This window comes from Takifugu flavidus, chromosome 3 (genome assembly GCF_003711565.1).
Source record: "Takifugu flavidus isolate HTHZ2018 chromosome 3, ASM371156v2, whole genome shotgun sequence".
Lineage (NCBI taxonomy): Eukaryota > Metazoa > Chordata > Actinopteri > Tetraodontiformes > Tetraodontidae > Takifugu > Takifugu flavidus.
The window spans coordinates 523,294-547,755 of NC_079522.1; the positions used below are offsets into that span (position 1 = coordinate 523,294).

The 24,462-nt window shown below is 50.4% G+C and overlaps 1 protein-coding gene across 1 annotated transcript; it reads left to right on the forward strand.

Annotated features, from left to right (window-relative positions):
• Positions 1-1,670: 1,670 nt before the first annotated feature.
• On the forward strand, positions 1,671-24,421 carry rbpjb (recombination signal binding protein for immunoglobulin kappa J region b). The gene is given in 12 exon segments (XM_057026839.1): positions 1,671-1,829; positions 13,600-13,638; positions 16,671-16,766; positions 18,705-18,870; positions 18,961-19,135; positions 19,276-19,413; positions 19,532-19,644; positions 19,747-19,887; positions 20,065-20,220; positions 20,293-20,326; positions 20,329-20,395; positions 20,883-24,421. Coding segments are annotated over 12 exon segments (1,470 nt in total). The 5' UTR covers positions 1,671-1,809; the 3' UTR covers positions 21,208-24,421.
• The last annotated feature ends 41 nt before the right edge of the window (positions 24,422-24,462 follow it).

Sequence of the window (24,462 nt, forward strand, 5' to 3'; positions counted from 1 at the left end):
TGCTGCTGATATTGTCAGGCATTTCTCTTTCTTGACTTCTTTGTGCTGGTTTATGAACAGGTTATCCAGCGGTCTGACATTTGACCCCTGAGTTTCTCCGCTCTGGCCGTGTCTCCTCCGTTCAGGAAGTTTCACCATACTCCAGAGATGAGACAGAAAGCTGCAGATCAGGAAACTCGAGCTTCACTTCCTTAATTGACTCTCTTCACTCGCTCTGTTTCCCTTCCTCAAATGTGAAGATTAAAAAAAAAAAGAAGAAATCCTTCCTCCTTTTATTGTGGAGTATGCGTTGCCGCTGCTGCCTCAGATAAACTGGATGTGAGAGTCAGCGGGGACAAAGTTACGTATTTGACCAACTAGTGTACGGGTCGACAGTATGTAGGTCAGGTTTCTGAGATAACAGAGGCCAATGATCTACTTATGCACGTCTTTTTATGCACGAGGGACAAGAATCGTTCCATCTAAATCTCTTGCTCCTTCTGAGCTGTGAGATTAAGCAGTCAAGTGAGTGGATTTAGAAGACCGGGGGCTTACGGCTTAGTCCTGATTGCTCGAAATATGGCAGGGTCTCGATTGAAACTAATGTGTTTTATTGCGAATGAGACAATGAGGGGTGCTGGACGACAGAAGAGGAGAAAGCTGCTTTTGTTTAATCTACCGTGGCCAGAAGTTCTGAGACAGAACAGTGGAGGTTGCGGTGTCAACTATTTCCTGCATTTAAACTCTACAAATCTTCTGCGAGGCCCGTTGCTCTTATCTCGGGGGTTAAAAGTCCTGCCTCGGCGTTGCTGAACAAAGATGCTTAACAAATTCAAATGAAGGCTGCAGAGACAACAACTACAGGACCTACATGAAGGTTTACGGCTCTCTGACCCCTCCCAGAAAAACAAGAAGGACTTGACCTGCTTGTCACACATACACGCGCCCAAATGTTTAGGACTGCTGTCTCAATTGAGCAGTCAAAAATGAACCAACTAATAAAGATCCTTATTTCCTGAGCACGGTTGTCTTAAATAATAGCCTCCCTTGTACTTTGGCCATGGTTTGGGGTGGGGAGGGTGGTCATGGGGCTCCCCAATGTGATGGCAGTGCACTAATCTGTCCTGTATGGCCCATTCACATGTGTTCACGCCATTGTTTCCACATTCTAAACAAGAACAATGTTACTCAAGGGAATCATAAATGCAGCCTGCTGAAATCCAACATTTATTTCCCTTCTCATTTAAAATGCACCCCCCCCCTCATCTTTTTCATTCTTTAAATGCAGACTAAAAAGTGATATTTTGGATGCAATCTCTTGCAGCCGTAAAGGCTGGAAACCACGTAGAGACACCATAAATAGACAAAATCTGTATACAAGCTTGGGAAAACCAAGGTTGTCCTCGCTTTTACTCATAAAAAGATTCGCTGCTGTAATTTATTACGCGTTAAACACGTGGGAATAGTATTTCAACGCCACAAGATAAACAACCACTCCGCTCCGCCTGGATCTCGCGATAGGTGGCGCGTCCTCAGTGCTCGCCTATTGTGAGAGTTTTCCAAATCTCGCGCGGCTTCCGAAGTTTCCCACGCCTGTTGTTGTGGCGTCTGCCCTTTTCGCGCTCTCTCCCTCCCCCTTCCTCCCTCCCTCCCTCTCTCTCTCGCTCTCTCTCGCCCTCTCTCTCCCCCTCCCTCGTCTCACCCACCCCCTTTCTCTCCGTCTCCCTCGCCCTGCACCTCCAGTCTGCTTCTGTTGTCTCGGCGGATTGTTGGGCTGTGGGAGAGGAAGGATATCGCGAGTATTGGAGTTTTGGTGAGAGTTTGTGGAAGATGGCGCCTGTTGTGACAGGGTGAGTCTGAAATTCGGGGCTGCTCGCTGGGGAGCGGAGTTGGAGGAAAAGCGCAAGTTATGTCTGTGAAACTGCGAAATTCTGAGCCATGTGCTGCGCCCAGTGTTTTAACCCACGGGCTCAGTCGGTGGAAATTCTTTCTTCGTGACGGTGTGCTCGCCCGAGTGTTTTTGTTTGACTTTCTTTTGCCGGAGCTGACTGTTGCTGCAGTGTTTTGTGAGCTAGCCCCAGCTAAAGCGATACTTCACCCTCGGTGGTCTTTTTTTTCCCAGACAACGGAAAGCGGTTAGCTAGCAGGTTAGCCCGGGAGCGAAACACACTCACCGAGCGTTAAGCCCTCCGACCCCCCTGACTGAAAAGAATGTTTCTCCTTTATAAGTCATGGTCTTTCATCAGTTTTCGATGCGTTTCGACGGGCAGCACGTTTGCGGATCGCGATCCGAGACTTAACGCAGCTAGCTGTCCGATAATGGACATTAGCTAGCGCTGTGTGACTGAAACACGTTGCGGCTTTGTGAGGCATCCTCTGTGATAGTGCTTTTAAAATGTTAAGTGCCTTTATTGAGGTCGTGACATAGCTTTTTTTGCGTTGCGGTAAATATTTAAACCAAGATCCGCCTCGCACTGTGAATATCGTGTACTTTTACGACTTCAGCCTCCTTGCTTGGGGGGGGGGGATAGAGACGCGATTTACTTTTTAAACAAATAGGCTCAAACTCGGCTATCAGATTTTTAATTTCGCGATACTTTTGATTCAATTCGCTTATGCTGATCAGGTATAAATAACTATGCGGGAACGCATTAAATATAACAGCATGTTAAGTCGTTTATTTCTTTTTTTGCGCCTATATGTTTCACTTTATCTTTGAACCAACAGGATAGCTGTGCTACATATATAATAGTTTTGATGCGACATTTCAGCCTTTTTGCACGGCCTTTAGAAATTACAGCATATCAGAATAGATTACCTTTTACCGCCGCTTAATTTTGTTTTTCCACCATCATTTGTTTGAATATGTGAGCGAGCTAATTGCACTTGCTGCCCCTGTGATATTTAATTGCAGCTGGGCTACAGTCATTAGTTCAACACAAATCCTTTTCCTCCTCTTTTGAGGCCGTAATCTCCACAGTTAAGTGACAGACGTTTGCTGGTCGTCCTGGAGGGGTGTGTGTGTCAGGGGAGAGGTTGGTGGGGTGGTTCGCCGTCCATGTTCATCTGGGGCTTTCCAGCAGGACAGGTTTTCAGTTTGGGGGGGGGGGGCAACAGGGGGGTTGGCTGGGGGATGGAGGGGGGCAAGCCAGAGGGCAGAAGGGTCAGGTCTGGGTGGCTGGCCACCTGTCTAGATGATATCTCCAGATTCATCTTTGTTTTTTTGCAAAAGGGGGGGGGGTGTCCAGCGTAGCGGACGCGTCCGAGAGCTGAAAATTAGAGCTGGCGGGCTGCGTTTAAAGCAGCACAGGAGCCAGAAAAGTCGAATATTATTTTCTGGACGATTCACCAAGTCCTCCGAACCAGTCTTCGGGGGGCTATGGGGCCGTTCATTTGGGCTGTTTTGGAAACGTGCAGTATCTTTGGCATCTTGCCTACATACATTGGAGGCCGGTGGTGTTTAGGTTACCAACAATGTAAATGTTCAGCGGTGATAACGGCCCCGTGATGAATGCTGGACGATGTTTTTTTTGGCTTCTTATCTCCGCAGGAGGTAAGCAGAGTCTGGTGTTTTTAGTTCCAAACACATGTTGCCACATCACGAGCTGCGTTAGCATGGACTTAGCTTCAGTTAACTTCCATCTTTAATTTCTCTAAGGATTTCCATCAATGATTAATCCTTCCTCCTCCAGATAACATTTTACTTTGTTCCAAACCCCCATTCTTTTCCACCCAACAAGGTGTATCAATGTTCTACTCTCAACTTTCCAGAGACCTGATTGGAAAGAAACTTGTCTTATCACCTGCCGTGTAGGTGTGGAGATCGGGGGGGGAGAAAGGCCCTGGCATTTGCTTTCGTAATGTCTTTGCCTGAGAAAACTGATGAAGTGATAGTTGAAAGAGCAGCTCTGTTCACCTGGGATGATAAAAGCATGAATCACTTATTTCAACACCGCTCTGCTGTTGCCCCAGGGGGCAAGCATCTCCCCCGTAACACACACACACCCGCGCACACACACATCCTCGTCTGAAAAGCCGAGCTTCTGTATCATTACCGCTGAGCCTTTCTCGGCGGCGCCATTTGCGGCCTTGTACGTATATTATAGAACAATGTGGTCGAACTTGCAAGTGTACCGTGCGAGCGAGCGCGTTTGCATGCGCGCGCACAAGCATGCACGTGCGCCTCCATTCCCCGGGGTCCTCTCATCTTCCCGGCTTTGCTTTATGAAAGGAGCGGTTCAGAAAGACCAGCAGATGTCGAAGCTCTGACCTTTCTGGTGGCGGCGGCTCGGGCTGGAGTTAAAAGGCACCCCGCCCCTCAAAGCGGCACCTCGGCGTCCGCACGCACGGACCCCCGCGTGCACGCTCCTACCTCGGGTCCCGTGCTGATGAATAGGTTAACGACAGATCACACACGCTGCCGGATCTGCTCTTTGCCTCGGCGTTTGCAGCCTCCAGAGCTGCAGAAATGTTCAAAGTGGACTATAAAAATGGGCGTTGTGTGGCCGGAGTGGCTCCGTTACACCCTGCAGATAGGCCGCAGCAAACAGCCTTATTAATTAGTCATTTGAAACCACAACGGTTGTCTAATTGCCAACGCTGGCAGCTGTGGCCTTGTAGTTTCACTTCCCGGTCACGGCGGCACACATTTTCCGCGACTCGTGCAAGATGGCAGCGCCTGTTTTACCAAAACCTGGGTGGTTTGGGGAAGTGATTAGGCCGTCTTGTGTCAGTTTCATTCTTTGAAACCCAGGCACGTCTATCACGTCAGAACCGGGGGAAAAGTCCACCGAGGGCTGAAGCTGCGGCCCCCGCACGCCTTTTCTTGTTGGCTCTATCACCTTTTTTTTTCTAATTTCCGCTTCGTTTTACATGTCTGCCTGGAGGGAGCCACTACAGGAGATGCCCAAGGGTGTAGAAATGCACGTTTCTGTGCACTTGGGGTAGGACAAAGTGGCTGAACTTTTGCACATTCCCTTGCAGCTACATTCTTTAGCCTTTGTACTGCTAGCATCATCTTCGCACTGCATGACAACTTTATTTACTTGTGCAAGACTTGGAAAGCGTTAGCCTCTGAGCTCATGCTTTTAGACTTCTTTGTGTCTGGGGCTTCCAATAACCGTGCTGCTGTTTGCTCCGGCGAGCACGGGGTGGAACATTCTGATGTAAATCTGAAGCCAGGGTGGTTTTGAAAACATCCCATGCGTCATGTTTGATATAGGCCCAAGTGCTTTCGGCTTTGTAGCTTGGCTCGGGGCGCTTGAGGTGAAAGGTTAACGCAAGGCAAGGCACCATTTTGTTGACACCGTGTCGTCTTGTCTCGTATTAACCCCTTACCTTGAAGAGTTTCCTTGGCCTTTCCTTTCCTTTCCTTTGATGGTTGTTGTGATCGCAGCGTTGCCGGTGGAACATTCATTTCTACCGCGTCAGCATTTTTCGCCCGGCACATCCAGGATGTTTCATTCACAAAACACCCCCCCTCCCATCCCACCAGACTCCTGTTTACTTTCATTCAGGAGATTCGTACCTACATTTTATGTAAGCGGGAGTCAAAATACAGGCAAATGCACATGGAGAGGTCATCTTTATTTTGTCAATCGGCAGGCTTAAATAGAAACGGTCACCTCTCCAGCAACCACATTGGGGCGGTTCTGGATCTCTTCAGCGGAAGATGGTGTGTATACACAGGATCTCCCGTGTTGGGAAAGCCCCCAGTAAAACCACCTCCGAGGGCTGTGAACAACCGCCACTCTCGCTTTATTAGATAAGCGAGGAGTGGCAGCGGCGAGCTCGGGCTCTAGCAAACCTGGACAGAAGGAATGCCTCCAGATTAATATCTCTATCAAAGCTTGATAGGGGGGCGTCCAATTTCTTGCACGGGTGTTTTTACAGAGCTTTCCAATTGAACACATCACTTAAATTGGATTCCCCCCCCCCCAAAGCAAATTAGCTTGAGTGCACATTTTATATGCATGTGAAATCATGTTTATCCGCCTTTCCGCTAAACCACACGGTGACATCACGGGTGCAAGTCTTGTATAAATGAATGGGTGTTAAAGTGGAACTATCTGTCATAATCTGCAGAAGGTGACCGGCTATGAGACGAACCCAAAGGTAGGAGGGTCCCAGGGGTAGATTTGGTTGGTCCTCAACCAACACGGAGCTGTTGGAGTCACGGTTTACGCTAGTACGTAGCATCTAGGCCGACTTCTGCATAAACTACTGGGGAGTCGGGGAATCTTGCAGTTAGTTTCCAGTGACAGGCAACTATTTATTTTCTGCGAATGTTTGATCCCGGTTCTAATGCAATATCTAAATCCTGCAAGTCATCCCCCAGGAATAGCCACCGCTGGCGCCTCCAAGGGTGACATAGATCCAGGGTGATGAGCAGCCTTGTTTTAACCCCCCACAAACGAGAGAGGTGGCTGATGTTGGTGAAACAAGGAATTGTCTGGTGATAGCAGAACGTTCAAAGAGAAATAACAAAGTCGGGAGTCCTCCGATTCCAGGAAAGACGCCGCGTTATCTGCTAATGTTTCTTTGCATTGTCTGTTTGTTTAGCGAAGGGTGCCAGAGTTTTCCCGAAGAATCCGCCCGGTGGCATTCCTGCGGCGGTTGACGTCAGCAGGTTTTTGGCCCTTTGCGATGAATCACAATGAAGTCATACGCGTGTCATTTTGGGGAATAATCTATCGTCCGTGGTCGAGGAAAACAATGCTTTTCCTCCCCCGAAGAGAGAGCGCACGTTCGTGTCGCGGCTGATCATTTCTCACTCGCGACCGCAGTTTATTTAGCAGTCAGTGTGGAACCGAACACGAGGTTTCACATGAGCTCATGGAAGAAAACTAGCATCCCATGATTTATCGCTATGTAATTTGGACCTCAAAGGTTCTCCTTAGCCAATGCGATAGTTCGAAACGTCCGACCGCCTCGCTGAGAACGTTAAACTCTGCGATGTTTGTTTACATGCGGTCGGGTTTCCATCGAAATGCGAAGAACGTCGCTGAAATTCCCCTCAGATGTCGTTAGCGCGGCGTGAGGAGGAACACGGAGCAGGAACACCACACTTCCCCGACCATGATAACAACTGTGAAACCAGACGGCAGCCTTGAACTGAGTCAGTCCTGAACTGCACAACCAGACACAAAGATGCTGCCATCTTCACTTTTACTTTGACTTATCCGCGCGTGACCTCACTGGATGTGGGTTGAATGTCAGCTCTGACGCTCTCTTCTGCCAGGAATTCTTTTTTCTTTTTCCCTTCTATCGCCGCGCGGTGTTTGGGTCTCTCTCGGAGACGTGCACGGCCCGCGCTCATCGATGTTTGGCGAGACTGCGCTCCGCAGCTGACTGGACGTTCTCGGAAAACAGCTTTGCGGTCGCCGCTAAGATCTCATTCCGTGCTCATTGGAGCACCATTGTAAGCTCCCTAATCGTTGCTATTCATGCTTCCGCATCTGTCGTGCGTGGGATGTCGTCTGCCCTCGGAACCAGGAGAAACGGGGTTTGAGCCATAGAGGTTCGGGGATCCTCCTCTGCTGAGGTGCTGTCGGATGCAACCCTTCTGAAACAAAGGCTGCAGCAGTGATGCTCTGGTCAATCTTGACAACTTGCAGATCCAACCCACCACCACCACCTCCTGCTCCAGCAGTGAATCATCAGCCCGGCGGAGTGAGTGGGGGGGGGCTGCAGAGGGTGGTTCATTCAGGGTTCAAGGCTTCCTCGCATTGTCCCCTTTCTGACAGTTCCCCCCGAGCACATGACCCGTCTCAGCCCGACCAACTTCAGCCATTTTACGCGGCTCCCGTGCTGCACACACGTCACTTCGGAGCACTTTGGCAAAGATGAACGGCTTTTTTTAGGCTTTCAGATCCTGCGGCGAGTTTCATTTCTACATCTCGTGTGCACGGATCTGTTAGATTGAAAATGCGGCCGTTAGAAACCTTCTTGCATCTACTCTCCGTGCGTTTTCCCTTCATCCTGGAATCTGCGCAGAGCTTTTTCACACGTAACTCGGACACAGCTTTATCATCCCAGGTGGCTGTTTTGCTGATAACTGATTATTAAATGGGGATCTTTCGATGTGTTTTGATGCCGGGCCAAGCCATAATGTAGCTCCAAGAATTTTACTCATAAATTCCCGTGTAGCAAACATCACGTTAGCGGCGACACATCCTGAAAGAGGAGCAAACATTCTTACAGGTCAGATGGACGGATGGGCAAATAAATCCACCTTTAGCCTCGGCGACCACTGTCAGATCTGCAGAAGGCTGGATTATAGGTGTCCTCCAGCGAACAGCACTGGGAACACTGGTTTTTGTCTCTGGGACACGTACGTGTGCACCTACGTCCCTGGTTGTTCCAGCCTCTGGGCCAGATTACACTTGTTAATGCGTACAGCACAGCGTCTTGAGGTCTTATTGATTGTGTGCCAGACCGAGACGAGATTTGAAAGTCCGTCCAGAGATCTCCATATGGAACATCGATGCCGGAGAGTGCGGTCAAGGAGGGGGGGGGCACGAGGAGGCCTTTCCTTTGGCTCCTCCGCCTCTGTCATTAAGCTCTCCCATGTCAAAGGCAGATGGAGCCGCAACCCCTTGTGTGTGTGTATTTATGCGTAGAGGCACTTGCAAGTGCAGATTGATGCGACACACCCAACATGACACGTGCACGTGCAACGTGGGGCCCTGTCCTTTCTTCTGCCCCCAGCAGGACATCGCTGGCAGACCTCTGCCATCGTTGCCATCTCCACCAACCCAGCGTCTTTAAATTTAGCGTCTTTAAATTTAAATGCCACATGCATTGATTTTTCTTCGTCCTCCATTATTTCATTCGTTTCAGTATTTGTAGCGACTCTGCCTTCAAGTCTTAGCTGACGTCTCGGGTCGTCGGCATGCGAGCTGGCACATGCCGGGCAGCGGAGCCAAGCCCAGAACAAGCCTCCGGCCCGGGTCACGTCTCTGCCTCTTTGGTTGCTGTCAGTAGTCTATTTGCTGCCCCCCCCCCCCTTCTCTTGCATTGTCTCTCTTGTGCCATTACCACAAACCACAAGCAACATAGTATAATACTGGTGAAAAAGACGGTGTATACATTTAAAAATAGCCAGATGTTGACACTTTGCGTGTTATAGCTGCATGTGTTGTGTGTGACATCAGTTTCCTGGTATTTCGTCAATAGGCTGCCAGGGTAAATGTAGCCAGCGGGCTCAGATTTCTTAATGTCTTCTGCCTTTTTTCTGCAGAAACACCTTCACCTGCTTGGTGAGACTTGTTCGTTCCACCCGCGTTCTCTCAACACACTCGAAAATGTTTTTACTCTTTGGTCATGTAAGTGAGGTACGCGGTAATTGAATTGTAGATTTGTTCCTGGTACTTCAACACAAGGTTTCTCGACTCTTTTCTTCGCCCGGTTCGGGGCTATTTTGGGATACCCCAGGCTTAATTTTCCTTAAAATGTCTGAAATCTTAATTCAGTTGACAAGCCTCCATTGTAGCAACGCATCCAGTACCTGTTAGCGCCCTCCTTCACACATTGCCATGGCTACCATTAGCACCCGACTGGACAAACTACTGCAGACTTCAGCTTTAAAGACATTTGCTCCCTGATTATTTTTGGGACCATTAGTTGTTGAGTTTTAATCTGCAACGATACCCTGAATCATCGCATTATGGCTTTTTTTTAGCTCATCCTTGTGTACTTGAGTTGCATGATAATTACTATTCTTTGTGGCACATAATGTTGAACAGGGATTATATCTGGTGGTGCTGAGATGTCCCATGGACATGGAGGCCTTTGGTGGGTGATGATGAGGAGCGCTGGCACTATGGGGGCTGGTGATATCCACTGCCAGGGAAACCAGACACCTTTTATGATCCTAATCACTCTTCCTCTACCTTCCACTGCTGCCTGCAAAGCTTCTGTATGTTCAGGATTATTATTTTTACAGGGCAGAAAAGAAGGACGATCTCGCTCAGTCTGTTCTGGGATCGGACTGCCTGGCGGTTACCCTCGGAGGTCAGAGACCCACCCTTGACCTTGAACATGTGACGCAGAGCGTGCGGAGACGTTGGGTTGTGTTTAGCTCCCCTGGGAGCTTCCTGGGCTATCAAAACTAAACACGGGTGCTTCTGACCAAATGAAATTGAGAAGAAGCGGGATGAAGGCGAAAGCGGGAACAGAGAAATCGAGTCGCTAAACTTTCCGCCGCTTCCACGCTCGATTTAGTAAAGATGCATCGCACGTTCTCGAGCCTTCCGTGCATTGTTGACGCTGCTGAAGTGCGTTTGGCTTTTGAGGTGCGCGGCAGATGTCGCGCGGGACCTGTCTGAGTGTGTATTTCCGTCTCTTCTCAGCCTTCCGGGTGTTGACGTGTGTTTTTCCTTGTCATCCCTGTTAGACCTGTCAGTCACACCTGTCAAACACATCCCAGTACGAGCGGCAAGTCGGGTTTGCGCTCCCTCAATCAACCCCCCGCTGCATGTTAACGCGTGTTTGCATGTTAGCATGTATCTGTGGTTGCTTGATGCTCCCTAAATAGCAACTTCCACCCCTGCCTGTCAACAATACTTGGTATACAACCTGTCAGAAATGGAGAGATGCTTCCTGAAAGGTTAGCACGGTGCAACAACACAGTATACACTGGGTTCGGGTACGAATTAGTAGTTTAGATCCGTTAACCTGAATTTGTTGTTGCAAGTCCCTTAAGCCCGAACGTGGAGAGAATGAGGTAGTAAGTCACGTTTCTTCTTTTTGAGTTTACAGAAGCGGTCTCCATCTTGCTACCCACCAGTCTTTGATCCAGAATTGACAAACACACGGTGTGACTACAGCGTTTGCGGTCGCGCATGTTTTGTATGAAAGAGGCCCGAGGGGAGCTCGGGTAAGAAGTTTCGCTCCGCGTCTTTAGGTCGTATCTGCTGTGGAGGTGTTGGAGTTTACCACATAAATATCATCCGTCAACCTGGCTGCTTTTGTGTGGAGCTTCTGAGAAGTTCAGGTGCAGCCGCCGCACATCTGTGGAGGCTGACTGCCTGTTTGGTCGGCAGCCAGCAAAACCAATAATAGCTGTTTTCCCCTCAATGCTATCGATTTATTTGGGTGCTGAAACTATCTGGCAAATCATCAATATATATCTGAATTTAATACCCACATTACAGGCATTTTCTCCCCCCCCTGGGGTATTACTGCTTCCATCAGTTCCCCCCGTTGCTCCACTTGTCTGTCCCAGACGGCACAGAGAGCAAAACAAATCCATCACCCTAAAAAAAGAAGTCGACTATCCGCGTGCATTCAGACAAACGGACTAGGACCTCGTACCAGCAGCAAATAATACCTGCGGTTTAAGCTGTTAGCACAGTTTACGGCTGTTGTTACTTCATTGTTTGTTGTAAACAGGGCAGGACCAACTTCAGACTCGCTCCTCAGTGTTGTGACGTCCTCAACGTGACACCCAACACTTTGTAACGGCTCCTACCACTTAATCGGCTTTGGCAACCAGTAGCCATGCTAGCGTGAGTTAGCGGCCGTTTACCAAGCCTGTGGCGCTTTGGCGTCAGCTGTTCGCGCCGCCGTAGAGTCGACACAGCGTGTGCAGACGTCTGCTGAGCTGCTGCGTGTCGGCGCCCTCCGTTGTATCTTTTGGAATCGGTGACAGTACGCAGGAAGTTAGGAGGTGGCGAGCGATAAGGTGCGGAGAGCAAACCAGGAAGCGCGCGCTCTTCTAAGGGCACTTCCTTTTCTTCCCCTGACCTTTGACCTCATTAGAGAGTCTGTCGCAGAGGTGGAAGTTGCAGAGCGACTGGTGATGCATGTGTGAAACACTGCATGTGCATCCTTCAGCAAGGTTTCTCTTCGCTCTGCATCCTCACCATTTGTGGTTTCCTGTAGCTTGTGGAGGTGAGGCAAAGTTGAATTACTCCCCGGTTAACTCTTTCCCCACTCAGCACCATCCACCCTGCGTCGCCCCCCCCCCCCCCCCCCCCCCCCCACTAATCTCACCTCCCGTGTTCCCAGTTACAGCATCGCTCTGCTATTTGCAGGGGAATGGGGGTTTAAGAGGGTGAGGAGGGGAGGAATTGGAATCCATTAGCCAGTTGAGGCATCTGTTTTTTTTCACTGTGGGAACCTTATTGATCGCCCTCCTTTATAATTATTCCACCTCTCCTCCTCCTCCTAGGCTCATGCACCAGTTTATCTTGTTTTTTTCCTGCTCTTTATCCCACCTTTCCTGCTTTTCCCCGTCGCGCTTAAACTCATCCGAAGGGTTTTTTTTTGCACGCCAGACTGTCCTGGTCAGTTATCGCCATCATCTACGACCTCGTGACATGAACCCACGCTGCGCGCTCTGCTAACACATCCGCCCTACACAGGAAACAAAGGTCTGCCCCGCTTGTAGACATGGTCTACGTGGTCTCAAATCCACATGCAAATCTCCTTGGCTGCGTCACTGCGGCGCCTCAGAAGAATGCAGATTAGCCAGTTACGTTGCGTTGAAGGACCTCTTGGTAACGGCCGAGGTTGGATCAGAGGTGGACTGAAGCGTCTCCACGTGGCTGAACATCAGACCCGGCGATCTATTGATCACTTTTTTAGCATGGAATCGCTCAAGATGCCGGTAAAGACAAAGCGAAACCAACCGGGTTAACGGCTTGTTGTTGGCGTGATCTGCTCGACGGCCCAGCTGTGCTGACTTCAGCAAGGGCGCTCGCTCGCTTATCTGTTCCCTAAAAAATGACATTCTCGTGCGAACCTTACTTCATTTTAAAAATGCTGCGATCGTCTCAATTTCCTCTTCAAAAAGCAACTTAAGGGTGGGAATTGGACGTTTTTCTGTGGTAAACAGAAAGGATGTGCACTTTTTTTCTTTTTTTTTTGTTCCACCGCCACTTGCTACTTTAATTTCCTGTTGAAATAATAGGAGAAGTAAATGTGTTGTGAGCACCAGCATCTCCTTTGACATACCAGCAATGAGAGAAATGACATGATAATTTGTAGATTTCACGCTGAGGAAAAAAAGAAGAAGACGAAACGAGGCCTTGCTTCCCCTCGCTGCCCTTGAGGTTTAAATTTCAGACGCCGTGACACAGCGCAGGATCTCGGCTTCTTCTCTCCAAATGAACGATGCCGGCCGGAGGCTACCTGGCTAGCATGTTAATAGCCGACACGCAGCCAAGGCTTTCCAGGTGGAATTCCAAGTGTGCGAACGTGCCAAGACAAAGACTGTAATTTGACTGTATGAGCCTATTACGAGGCCGGTTATTGGGGGCAGCAGCCTCGTGCTGAATGACGTGTCGTCTTTAACCGCTTCCAGGTGAAATGGATATTGTCGCAGTTCCATAAATTTTATTTAAGCAAAGAGAGAATCAGCATACTGTGGTTGGCAATCCACTTTTATTTCCAGCCTGTTTTGACACGATGGAGATGGAGATAAGTCGGCGTCACGCCTCGCTCCCTTGACTTCGCCATTGTCTGGCGGCTGGTGTTGTGCGCCGCCGAGGCCGCGGTCACGAGCGGCGGTTTGTGTGCATAGGTGTTGCGTTGAGCAACTCGCTGTTTACCCTGCGTGTGTGTTTGTGGTCGACGGCCAGCCCACTCATGTTTCTGCTCACTCTGTCTTTGCAGGAAGTTCGGGGAGCGCCCTCAGCCACAGCGCCTAACAAGGTAAGCACGTGTGTCCTCACAAGCCTAGAAAAACACTGCTTATCAAGCACATCAGCTCAAACGCCGTTATGATGATAAAGGAATCTGCTCACTGTGCTCAGAGTGGCCAGAAAGTGCTCCACACTTGATAATAAAATTTGAGGATGCGTGCGTGCAGGGACTTCCACATGTGGAAAGCTGTTTAGTGTAAAATTCCAAAATCCTTTGATATTTATTTGTTTTATGGCTGGAGACACTTTTTGCCCTTAACAGCGTGAAAAGATATAAACACATTTATTGATTTGCAGCTGGGTCAAAGGTGCTGCGGGACATTTCCTGCCGTGCTTTGGGCGAATTGCATCCCGTTATTTGGAGAGAAACAATTCCGTGTTAGCTTATAGCAGCGGCGCCGCAGGTTTCTGGTGAGCAGCATCTCGAGGAGCGCGCAGACGAGCACGCACTCGAGGAGCAGCATCAACGACTGCTGTGGTTTGTTTTGCAGCGGCGCCGCGTTTGGTTGCACGCTACCGCGGCAACAGAGCGCACGTGCATGTCTGGTTTTGGATAGCAAGGATGTGCCCCCTCAAGTAATGTGCGCAGCCAGTCCGCTGGGCTGCTCTGGTCTCGTGTAAGTGACCCGGCCTAATACGTGCACGTCTTTGGACCGCCGTCGTGTCCCCGCGCCACTCGCTCCCCTCCCCGCAGCAGCAGCAGCCCCCTGATCGTCTGTCACGCAGCCCCGCGGGGGCTTTTTAGGGCAGCTAAAGCTGTGCAGGTCCTGCAGGGCCACCCTGTCAGGAAGGCTACTCGGCTGGAAATATAATACAACACACACACCCAGAGCAGACACACATTTTAGATTCAGGCCGACACTTGAGCATCCCGACTGGATCAGGATGCCTTCTGCAGTTATTCTCCCCAACAATGGCGCAGGCATCAGCCTCGGATGGAAGCGTAGGGTGGAAGTTTGGTTGTTATTTCTCGTCTGTCTGATATCTGGTCGCGTGTTTCAGCCGGAGGTTTCTGAAGTTGCAGTCTGAGCTCATCGCATAGACCGATTGTCCCTTTAGGCCGGGACCGCGAGGTCATTCTAGGTGTCGCAGAGCCCCGCGAGAACAATTGAAAATTCCACCTCTGTGGTTTATTTCTCTTAAATGGATTGCGAGCAGTATGAATCGCCTTATTGTTGGTCTTAATCTGAGCCTGGTGATTGAGATGTGTGTAATCTGCCTTTTGTGATTCACAAAGGTGCAGCCTGATCATCTAAATTAAGCTGCTGCAGCGTGCTGGCACCCTAACACGACCTGCTCAACATACATACATCCATCCATCCACCCTGTGTGTGTGTGTGCGTGTGTGTGTGTGTGTGTGTGTGTGTGTGTGTAAGGTCTTGTGACAGCCTCTGCTTTGGTGTAGAGACTGACAGATGTACAGGACAGATGCCTGTCTGCTTTGCTGCATCTGTAGCCTGGCTTAACTTACACCCTCCCTACCCACACACACCCACCCACCCACCCACCCCCCCCCACCCACGCACCACCCCCACGGTGCCTCCTGTTTAATATGTGTCCCCTTTTTTCCGACCTGTCTGGCACTTTTGTTGCTCGTCACACCTCTCCCTCCCCGTTAACCGCGTCTCCTCTCCCACTCGCGTGCGATAGACGCTCCTTTGTCAGCTGAACCACAAAGTCAGCTGAACCCGAGCCGCTGTGATGACTCGGGTCCACCAGTTTGGGACTGGAGCACTGTTTGGAAACCAGTTTTGCAACCTTGGTACACCTGTAGGTCAACAACTCTCTGTTCTGCTTCCTGTCTGCTCACATGACGACTGGTTGCTGTGTGTGTGTGTGTGTGTGTGTGTGTGAGAGTGAGAGCAACTTTTAGTGTCGCCTGTATCATTTATTGCCCCCCAAAATGTAATAGTATGTTCCTTCATAAATCTTGGGCTTTGACAGCATTTCCCGCAGGATTACCCAAGACTGCAGTGGGTGGCATTCTGACCACATGGGGGGTCTGGAGGCAGGCTTCAAAGAAATATGCGTATTTGTTACTCGAGAAGCAGATTAGGAGTCCGCGAGATTTTGTCTAAATGCGCTACCGGGCCTCGGTTCCACGTAAAATCCTCGGCGGCTTGTTCTCGTTGGCACTAACGGGACCCACGAGGAGTTCCTGTCTCAATTGGGATGTTTTAGAACGGTTAAGTCTGAGCGTTCGACGCTCCGACGAAGCTCATCGGACGTCCCGTCGCCTGTCAGGACTTCATCGTTGATCTAAACATCAGATGGATCGATAATTTAATACATCCTCACAGCAAAGGCGGATTTGGCGTGAAACAAAGTAACTGTGTGTGTGTGAGTGTGTGAGACGTCCTCAGATCGCAGTTAAACGGTGTCAGATGTTTGGAATCCACCGACGTTTCCCGCTTCATCTTCAGTCGCGCTGGCCGGCGCTCAGCATCTTCGAGCAAACACTGAATAAATAACCCGGCTGTAATTTGGTGCTTCCAACCTGCGCCGGATCGAATTCCGGCCTCCTTTCCGCAGGAATAACGATCTCCGCTCACAGCGAAGTGAGAAATGAAACATTTCCCAATCTAAGTGGATAAACCCAAAATCCATCTCGGCTTTCCAGCTCCTCCTCTTCACCACCCTGACTCCACACACACACACACACACACACACACTCACTCACTCATAGGGGCTTTTCATAACAAAGACCCCGTCTAAACCGGGCGTGCGGCCCAGGATTGCACGGCCGAGAGGGAAGCTGGCGTGTCAGGTGTCCCTGACATCTGTGTGTGCAGTTTAGCTTCGTACCCACTAAATTTCAGTCGAGGACTAGAGGTCGCGGAAGGTCACCGGGCTAATCTGAGCGCAGATGATGCAGTATTTCTGACGAGGTATCGTTTCTACTTTTGTAGCTTCCTCTTCCACTCCACCCCCCCCCCCCATCAGGTCATTTATTATTCACCCCTGAATGTATCTGTTGTGTATCACCCCCCTCCGGGTTGAGTTTCAACACGACTTGTCTCCCTCTGTGTTGTCGTCCCGCAGAGAAGCGATGAGGAATTACCTGAAGGAGCGAGGCGACCAGACCGTCATGATCCTGCACGCTAAAGTTGCACAGAAATCCTACGGCAACGAGAAGAGGTGAGCGCCGCTCTGGCCGTTTGACCGAACAAGATCCTTTTTTTATCTGTTTGTTTAATCTATTTGGCTCTTCCTCCGGTGCAGGATTAACACTTCGTATCCAAAGAGTGATTCTTGCGGTCCCGGAGGAATACTTTATCATTTTTGGATATTGGCCTTGTTTGCTCTCCCGCTGAAAGATTCGCGCAACTCCCATATCTGTAGGATAAACACGGGGCTGCGGTTAACATCTGGCCAGCTCAGCTTGATCACAGAGGGAAAATAGTTCCATCGGTTGTTTGTTTGAATCCCCCGAAACCTGCAACAGGCGACACGTCGCTGGAACTGGTCCCGAACGGCGACGGGAAAACACATTCCAGTTTGCCCCAAATGCAGCAGCGTGGACCTTTGACCCCCGGGGGGGGAGTCAAAGTGAGGTCAAAGGAGGAAACGTGAGGCCTCATTCAGGTGAAGGCTGCAGACGAGAGGAAGGAAAAGGGGGGACAGACGGGGAGTTTTGAGTGTTGGGAAAGGGAAGATAAAACCCTCCCGGGAACATCCAGTGAAACTCTGAAGATTTCATCAGTCCCGATAAACTCATGTGAACTTTTCTGGGACTTTTGCAACTTTTTAGAGTCAGTTGCTGCATTTGCGTTGTCTTCTGTCCCTTCTGTTCTGTTTGGACACAAACGTGGGGACACGGCAGCTTCTGCCGCTGCGATCCGTCTGGACCGCTGCCTCCCGGCCGCTCTCCAAGTGTTTTGCAATGGAAAATGTTTGTCTATTGATGACTTTCATTTGCGCTTCCCCACAAAGTCCTGTTCTTCAGCTGTGATTCTCTCGGTTATTGTGGGAGGCCTGTTCCTCTTGGTGGCTCGGCGGCCACAAAACACAGCGGCGAGACGTTTTCAGAGCCGAATTCTGTCAGTGTTGGACGTTGGTTAAGGTGGCGGAGTCGCAAATATCGCTGGTCTGCACCCGCCGCTTATTTTTTGATCCTCTCCACCTTTTGGCCCCTTCAACTCTGCAACTTTTCCCCCTCAAACCCTTTTTGAAAGTCTGCCCGTCACCTTTTTACCTCTCGCTCTCAACCTTTTTATAGCCTTTTCCCTCCCTGCTCATTATGCAACTCCCTCCAGAGCGCCGTCCTCCGCTCGCCTCCTTGGCCCGAGCCCGCCAGCGCCGCTTGCAATCTCATCAGTCACGTCTCTCGGTAGAACTCCGAGACACTTCAGAGATTCGGAGGAGAAGGGGTCGAGACCGGGATGAATTCCTCGGATAAATGAAAAAGTTCCTGCGCGGAGGAGGAGCGTCGGGGGTGTTTTCGGCAGGGTTGCGCGTTGCTATGGGGCGACGCTCATGTCTGCCCGACAACTCTGATTAATATTCGCCAGCGCGGTTCCAAGCGGGGCGCTTGGATGTAAATGTGCCGTCTCCTTTCTTTGACACCTCCTGCATGTGCTTTTTATAGGAGGTGAAAGTAGACAAACACCCACAGACAGAAACCGGTGTTGCGAAATAGGTCACATTCCAGTTCCACACCGACACGCATGAACTTATTTGAAACACTGTTTCGGTTCCGAGTTGCCCGAGATATCCCCCCCCCCACTTTATGGAGTTTATGCTAAGAGAGGAATGGAATCCTAAAATGGAAAATGGCACTGCGTTGGGTTTTTTTTCTGTCTTCTGGTTCTGGTTTGTTTATTTCCACAGATCAGTTTCATGCTGGACTGCTGATGTTAACATCTGCTAAATACGGCTGAACGGCTTAAGGAAAGAGTGATTAGGTCAATTGTCCAGAACAGAACGTTCGATAAAGATTTGCCTCTCGTCTATACAAGCCCGCCCTCTTCTGGTGAAAAGGGAGATGTGCACCTTGGCCATGTATTGTCCCCCCCCCACCATTTGCCAAAAAGCAGATAACCTGAATGAAAAGATATTATTTCTACCCGTCTTCAGGTTCTTCTGTCCTCCTCCCTGTGTTTACCTGATGGGCAGCGGCTGGAAGAAAAAGAAGGAGCAGATGGAGCGAGACGGCTGCTCCGAGCAGGAGTCGCAGCCGTGCGCGTTCATTGGCATCGGCAACAGCGACCAAGAAATGCAACAGCTGAACTTAGAGGGAAAGGTAGGAAACGACACGCACCCACACCGCTGTTGCCTGCAGCGCGCCGCTTTGATGCCACCTGCCCCTGAACGTCTTCTTCTGCCTCTCCAGAACTATTGCACAGCCAAAACTTTGTACATATCCGACTCCGACAAGAGAAAGCACTTCATGTTATCTGTCAAGATGTTCTACGGCAACAGCGCCGACATCGGTGTCTTCCTCAGCAAGAGGATCAAAGTCATCTCCAAGCCCTCCAAAAAGAAGCAGTCCTTAAAAAACGCTGACCGTACGTCTCCTTTTATTTATTATCAGACTTTATTATTGTTGCGGTTCCATTCTGGGCCGCTAGGGGGCAGCGTGGGTTTACAAGAGATGGGTTGAGACTAGAAGGCACACTTCTATTAGCGCCGTCCCGTTTGTCCTCAGTGTGCATCGCGTCGGGGACCAAGGTGGCGCTGTTCAACCGGCTGCGGTCCCAAACGGTCAGCACGCGCTACCTACACGTGGAGGGCGGAAACTTCCACGCCAGCTCCCAGCAGTGGGGCGCCTTCTACATCCACCTGCGTAAGTCTGGCTCGGGGGCACATCAGAGCAGCTCCGCCTCAGACCAAGAGTGACGGGCGGCTCGAATGCGGGTTCGCTCCAGTGTCTCAACGCCGTCCTTCTTCTTCTGTCATTTCAGTGGATGACGAGGAGTCGGAGGGAGAGGAGTTCACTGTGAGAGACGGTTACATCCACTATGGCCAGACGGTCAAACTGGTCTGCTCTGTCACGGGAATGGCCCTGCCCAGACTGGTAAAGACTCCCCGGCAACCCATTAAACGCAGCACCGCTCCCGTCGCTCATCTCCTCCTCGCTCCCGTCGCTCATCTCCTCCTCGCTCTTGTTCCCGTGCAGATCATCCGCAAGGTGGACAAGCAGACGGCGCTGCTGGATGCCGACGATCCCGTCTCCCAGCTCCACAAGTGTGCCTTCTACCTGAAGGACACGGAGCGCATGTACCTGTGCCTTTCCCAAGAAAGGATCATCCAGTTTCAAGTGAGTGCCCCCGGAATAACCCCCGAGGTCGCCTCACCCTTTTCCCCTACTGCACCCGGCAATTTTTACCCGTCCCTGTTAAGTGCAGCACTTGGCTTCGTCTCGATTGGGTGTAATTATTGTTAAATCCTCCCCCCCCGTGTGCCATCAAGTCTCCTTTTCCCGCCCTTTCGACAGGCCACTCCATGCCCAAAGGAACCAAACAAGGAGATGATCAATGACGGCGCCTCCTGGACAATCATCAGCACAGACAAGGCCGAATACACCTTCTACGAGGGCATGGGCCCCGTGCACGCGCCCGTCACCCCCGTGCCTGTGGTCGAGAGCCTCCAGGTACCGCAGCCTCGCTCGCCCGTCCTTTTATCCCTTCATCTTTGCCGTCTTTAAATTGAACTCCTCGCGCAGCTGAACGGCGGCGGCGACGTCGCCATGTTGGAGCTGACGGACAGAACTTCACTCCAAATCTCCGGGTCTGGTTCGGCGACGTGGAGGCTGAAACCATGTACAGGTGCGTGGAACCGCGGCGTCCTCCGGCGCCGTGGGTTTAATGGCTCCAGGGTGTTTTAGAACCCGAGACGGTCGCTTGTCCTGGACTTCAAGCGTCGCCTTTGGTTTTCCAGGCGGATTTTATGTGTTTAAACTGTTTAAAAGCGCTCCCCGGCATTACCTCCGGGAAGGGTTGGCAAGCGTTAGAGCTCCCTGACCACATTCCAGATGTTTTCTGTTCCTGGGAGATTGTTGTGCTTTGTTCTTTGGACGGTTTAATCGCGGTTTAATGCTGCTCATAAATCAGAGGGGGGGCTGCAACGTCACACCAAATCACCTTTCTGCGTCCGATAAGGAAGTTTCCACGAGTCTTGAGGGAGCCTTGGAGCTTCCTCTCCGCTGCTGCTTTACCGTTGTCGTGGCAACGCACAGCCGCCAGGACCCATCTTTTTCTGACTTGTTTTTGCCATCATGACTCAGCATGTTACCTGTGCCCCCCCCCCCCCCAGGTGTGCGGAGAGCATGCTGTGCGTGGTGCCCGACATCTCGGCGTTCCGCGAAGGCTGGCGCTGGGTGCGGCAGCCCGTCCAGGTGCCCGTCACGTTGGTCAGGAACGACGGGATCATCTACTCCACCACGCTGACCTTCACCTACACGCCAGAGCCCGGGCCGCGACCGCACTGCAGCGCCGCCGGGGCCATCCTCCGGGCCGGGAACTCCAGCCTGCTCAGCAGCAACAGCCAGGAGGCGGGCCCCGGCGTCTACGGCCCGGACAGCACCTCCGGCGTGGGAGTCACGTCCTCGTCCTCCACCGCCGCCGCCGTGGTCTCCTAACGCACACACGGGCGGGGCCTTCGCTCGGTGAGGAGAGACCTTCAGAGCAAAAGTACCACGCGGTATACAAAGACTACGGAATTAATAAACTTGACTCGAAAAGTGCTGCGTTCAAATTCTGGAGGCAAAGAAGAAGAATTGGAAAATCCGTGGGAGAAAGTAGCCCAACGCAGGAGAAAACGGGGAGGAGGAGCGGCATCGCCGCGCCGTGGGCCGGACGGGAAGAAGCGAATGTACTCCCCCCCCCCCCCCCTCCCCCCTTCCCCCTCCCGCGGTGACTTTAGGGACCTGTCGATCCGGTTCTCTCCGTTCGGAATGAGTGAAAATTCCCACAGTCTCGAGAGCACCAGCACCTTCCCACAGCTGCGAGACTGGAAAACCACAGCAGCGCATCCCGACGCGCGGAAACACGGACAGGAAGGAGGATCCCTCACGCCAGCCTCTCCCCCTTCGCTTTTTTTACTCCCCCCCCCCGGCCTCCGGATCTGCTGCCGTGGGTCGGAGCGCGAGGACGCAGAGGGACGCTGGTAAAACGTGACGATAACATAGTTTTTATGGACCAAGGATCATGTATAAGCTTTAGTAAAGGTACATTTTTCTCCATACCTTTTTGTATTAAACATATAGTACACTTTTGTTACCAAATAGTTTCTATTCTTCCTCTGAGCTCGGGCTTTGTTTCTCCCCTCCTAAGGTCCAAAAAAATTCCGATCTGAACCTGCAACCTTCCACCAACCTGTCTGTTTCCCCTCCCTGATCTTTGGATCTTTCTTTTGTGTGTTTTGATACTTTTTTCCGGGGGGGAAACAGAAGATCTGAAGTCTGGGTTGTGTGTTTTTCTTTCCTTTTCTTTCTGTCATTTGAAATTGGGGAATAACCTCAGAGGGCCTTTGTTTTTATTCTTGGATTTATGAAGTCTTTAAAGCTTTAAGCAACGCCTCCGCCTTGCCTACAGTCCTCGTGCGTCCGCGTGTCTCCTTTGAGCACATCCGTACATCTCATGTGGAGCCATAGCGACGGGAACAGACTTCCTCGGTTACACAGACGCCTGTCATTTTTACACGTGTATCAAGCTTAGTCCTAGACGTAAAGAATAGCCTTAGTACTGTATATCTTACCGTATACACAGTCACATATCTAATGTCATGTACGTGTCGCTCGCCGTCACCGGCGTATCGGATAGCGTTCCGCTCCTGGCGTCTTCCAGCGCGCTGTAGCTCCGGCGGCTTCCTGTTTTTGGTTGTTTTTCAAGGGAAAAATGGACACTTTTCAATTCGATGTGGCCTTACCGACGACCAATTACTCGCAAAAAGGTTTTAAAAAAAAAAAAAACGTTTTTCCTACGTGCTGTTCGGGAAAAAAAAACCTTTAAAATATAGCACAAAGACGCCGGCGCCCTCGCTTCTCATCACGCCGCCGCTCCAGAACAGCCTTATGAAGGTTCCCCCGGCCTTCATTTTTAACTCGGCGGCGGGCGGCGGGCGCCTCGCGCCGCTCCGTGTCGTCTGTTCCGCGTGGGTCCAGTCTCGCCGGGGCGCCGCTGCCTCTCTTTAAGGAAATCTGAATATCTGTGAGGACACGGCTCCTTCTAAAGGCCTTCTAAATGTGCGTTTCAGAACCTAACAGCAATATTGTACAGGTCATTTCATCGTCTTCATCCGCCTGAGAACTAGTTCACCAGCCAGCGAGTGTGTGCGTGCCTGCGTGCGTGCGTGTGTGTAATGGAGTATCGAGTAAGACTCGCTCCATTTCAAAGCGTGCTAACAGAAACGGTCTCCCCGTCTTCCACCGATAGCTCTAAATTTGACGGAATGAAGAGGCAATACTTGTGATGGAAGTATTACGTTCCAACCGTACTCAAAAACAAACCCACGAATGTCTGCGCGATCCAGTATTTCCATTTAAACGAAACAAAAAGAAACAAAACAGGAGCAAAAGGAATCGCCCGCGCCCCCTCCACTGTAAAAAGTTAGCATCTTGCCACATTTCCCAGCTGATGTTAAATGTTTTATATTATGATATTGATATTTTTTTAAACAATTGGTACAGTTTAGTCCCCTTGTCTTACGTCCCCAAAAAAGTGCATTATCGCCCGCGCTGCCTGGTCCGGCCTGGTCCGTCTCTAAGGAGGCCACTTCCTGTTTGCCCTGGAACCCCGAAGGTGCGGCGGCGCCACTGTAGCACCCCGACCTCCGACCTGAGCCCTTTACTCGTTTTAACACGTTAGCGTAGCTTCTCCATTAGCCGCTTTCCTGTTCCTGTGTTTGTTTACACCGCCACCTTCTGGTTGCCCCGCGCCACAGCAGCGGGTGAAGACTTTTTTTTTTTTTTTTCCTGCTTATGTTTAACGCGTCGCCTTGACAATCTGAGCTGGTTTACACTTTTTATTTTCTCCTCAGTTTTGCTGAATAACTCGATAACCTCACTCACAAAAGGGGATTTAAAAATGTTACATGCCTTCCTTTCAAAATAAGAGGTGTCAGAGGGAACTAAACCCATTTTAAATGCTTTTTAAAGAATATCTTAACCGATGTCTCTCCGTTTGTCTGTCCTTACTTGTTTTGCTCTTCCAAAAGCAGCTCTTTGTTTTTGTTTTGTTTTGTTTTTTTAAATAATGAGCTCTGAACAATGTATGTATCCTCTAATATGCCAAATGTCTTTTATAATGTAGTTTTCATGCACTGCTAAACAAAAACAGGGCAGAGTGAGAGGCAGCTTTAAACGAGTGTGGAGCCCTTCTCTGTCGCACTCAGCCTTACTTCGACTTAAGACTATTTGGCTGTTTGCACTACAGAGCGCTAACCATGTATATGTGTGTACATTTGGACTCTTCCTCCCTTTTCTTTCCTCTCCAACACGCAGCCCGCCACCCCCCCCCCCCCCGCGCCACCCCCGCGCCCTCACACTCTTCCGCTCTGGCTGTATCTGTGTATTATTCTAGTGGATGGTAAGCAGAGGTGTTGTCGTGGTAGGAACCTGTGCCGTTTGTAACGTTTAGCAATAACATCAACAACAAAGGGGACAGTTTTGTTTTTTGTTTTTTTTGATAACACGCGTTAGTTCTTTTTTTCTTTTTTTTTTTGTACATATTGCAGCTCCAGGTCATGCTCAACAAAATCTGTATGTCATGAAAAGAAAAAAAAAAGGAAAAAAAAAACAAACTTGCAATATTGGCATAAAAACGAGAAATAAAAAAGTGATATAAAAAATAAAATCTCACGTTGCCTTTTTGAAGAGGTGGTTCAGGCTAAGCTA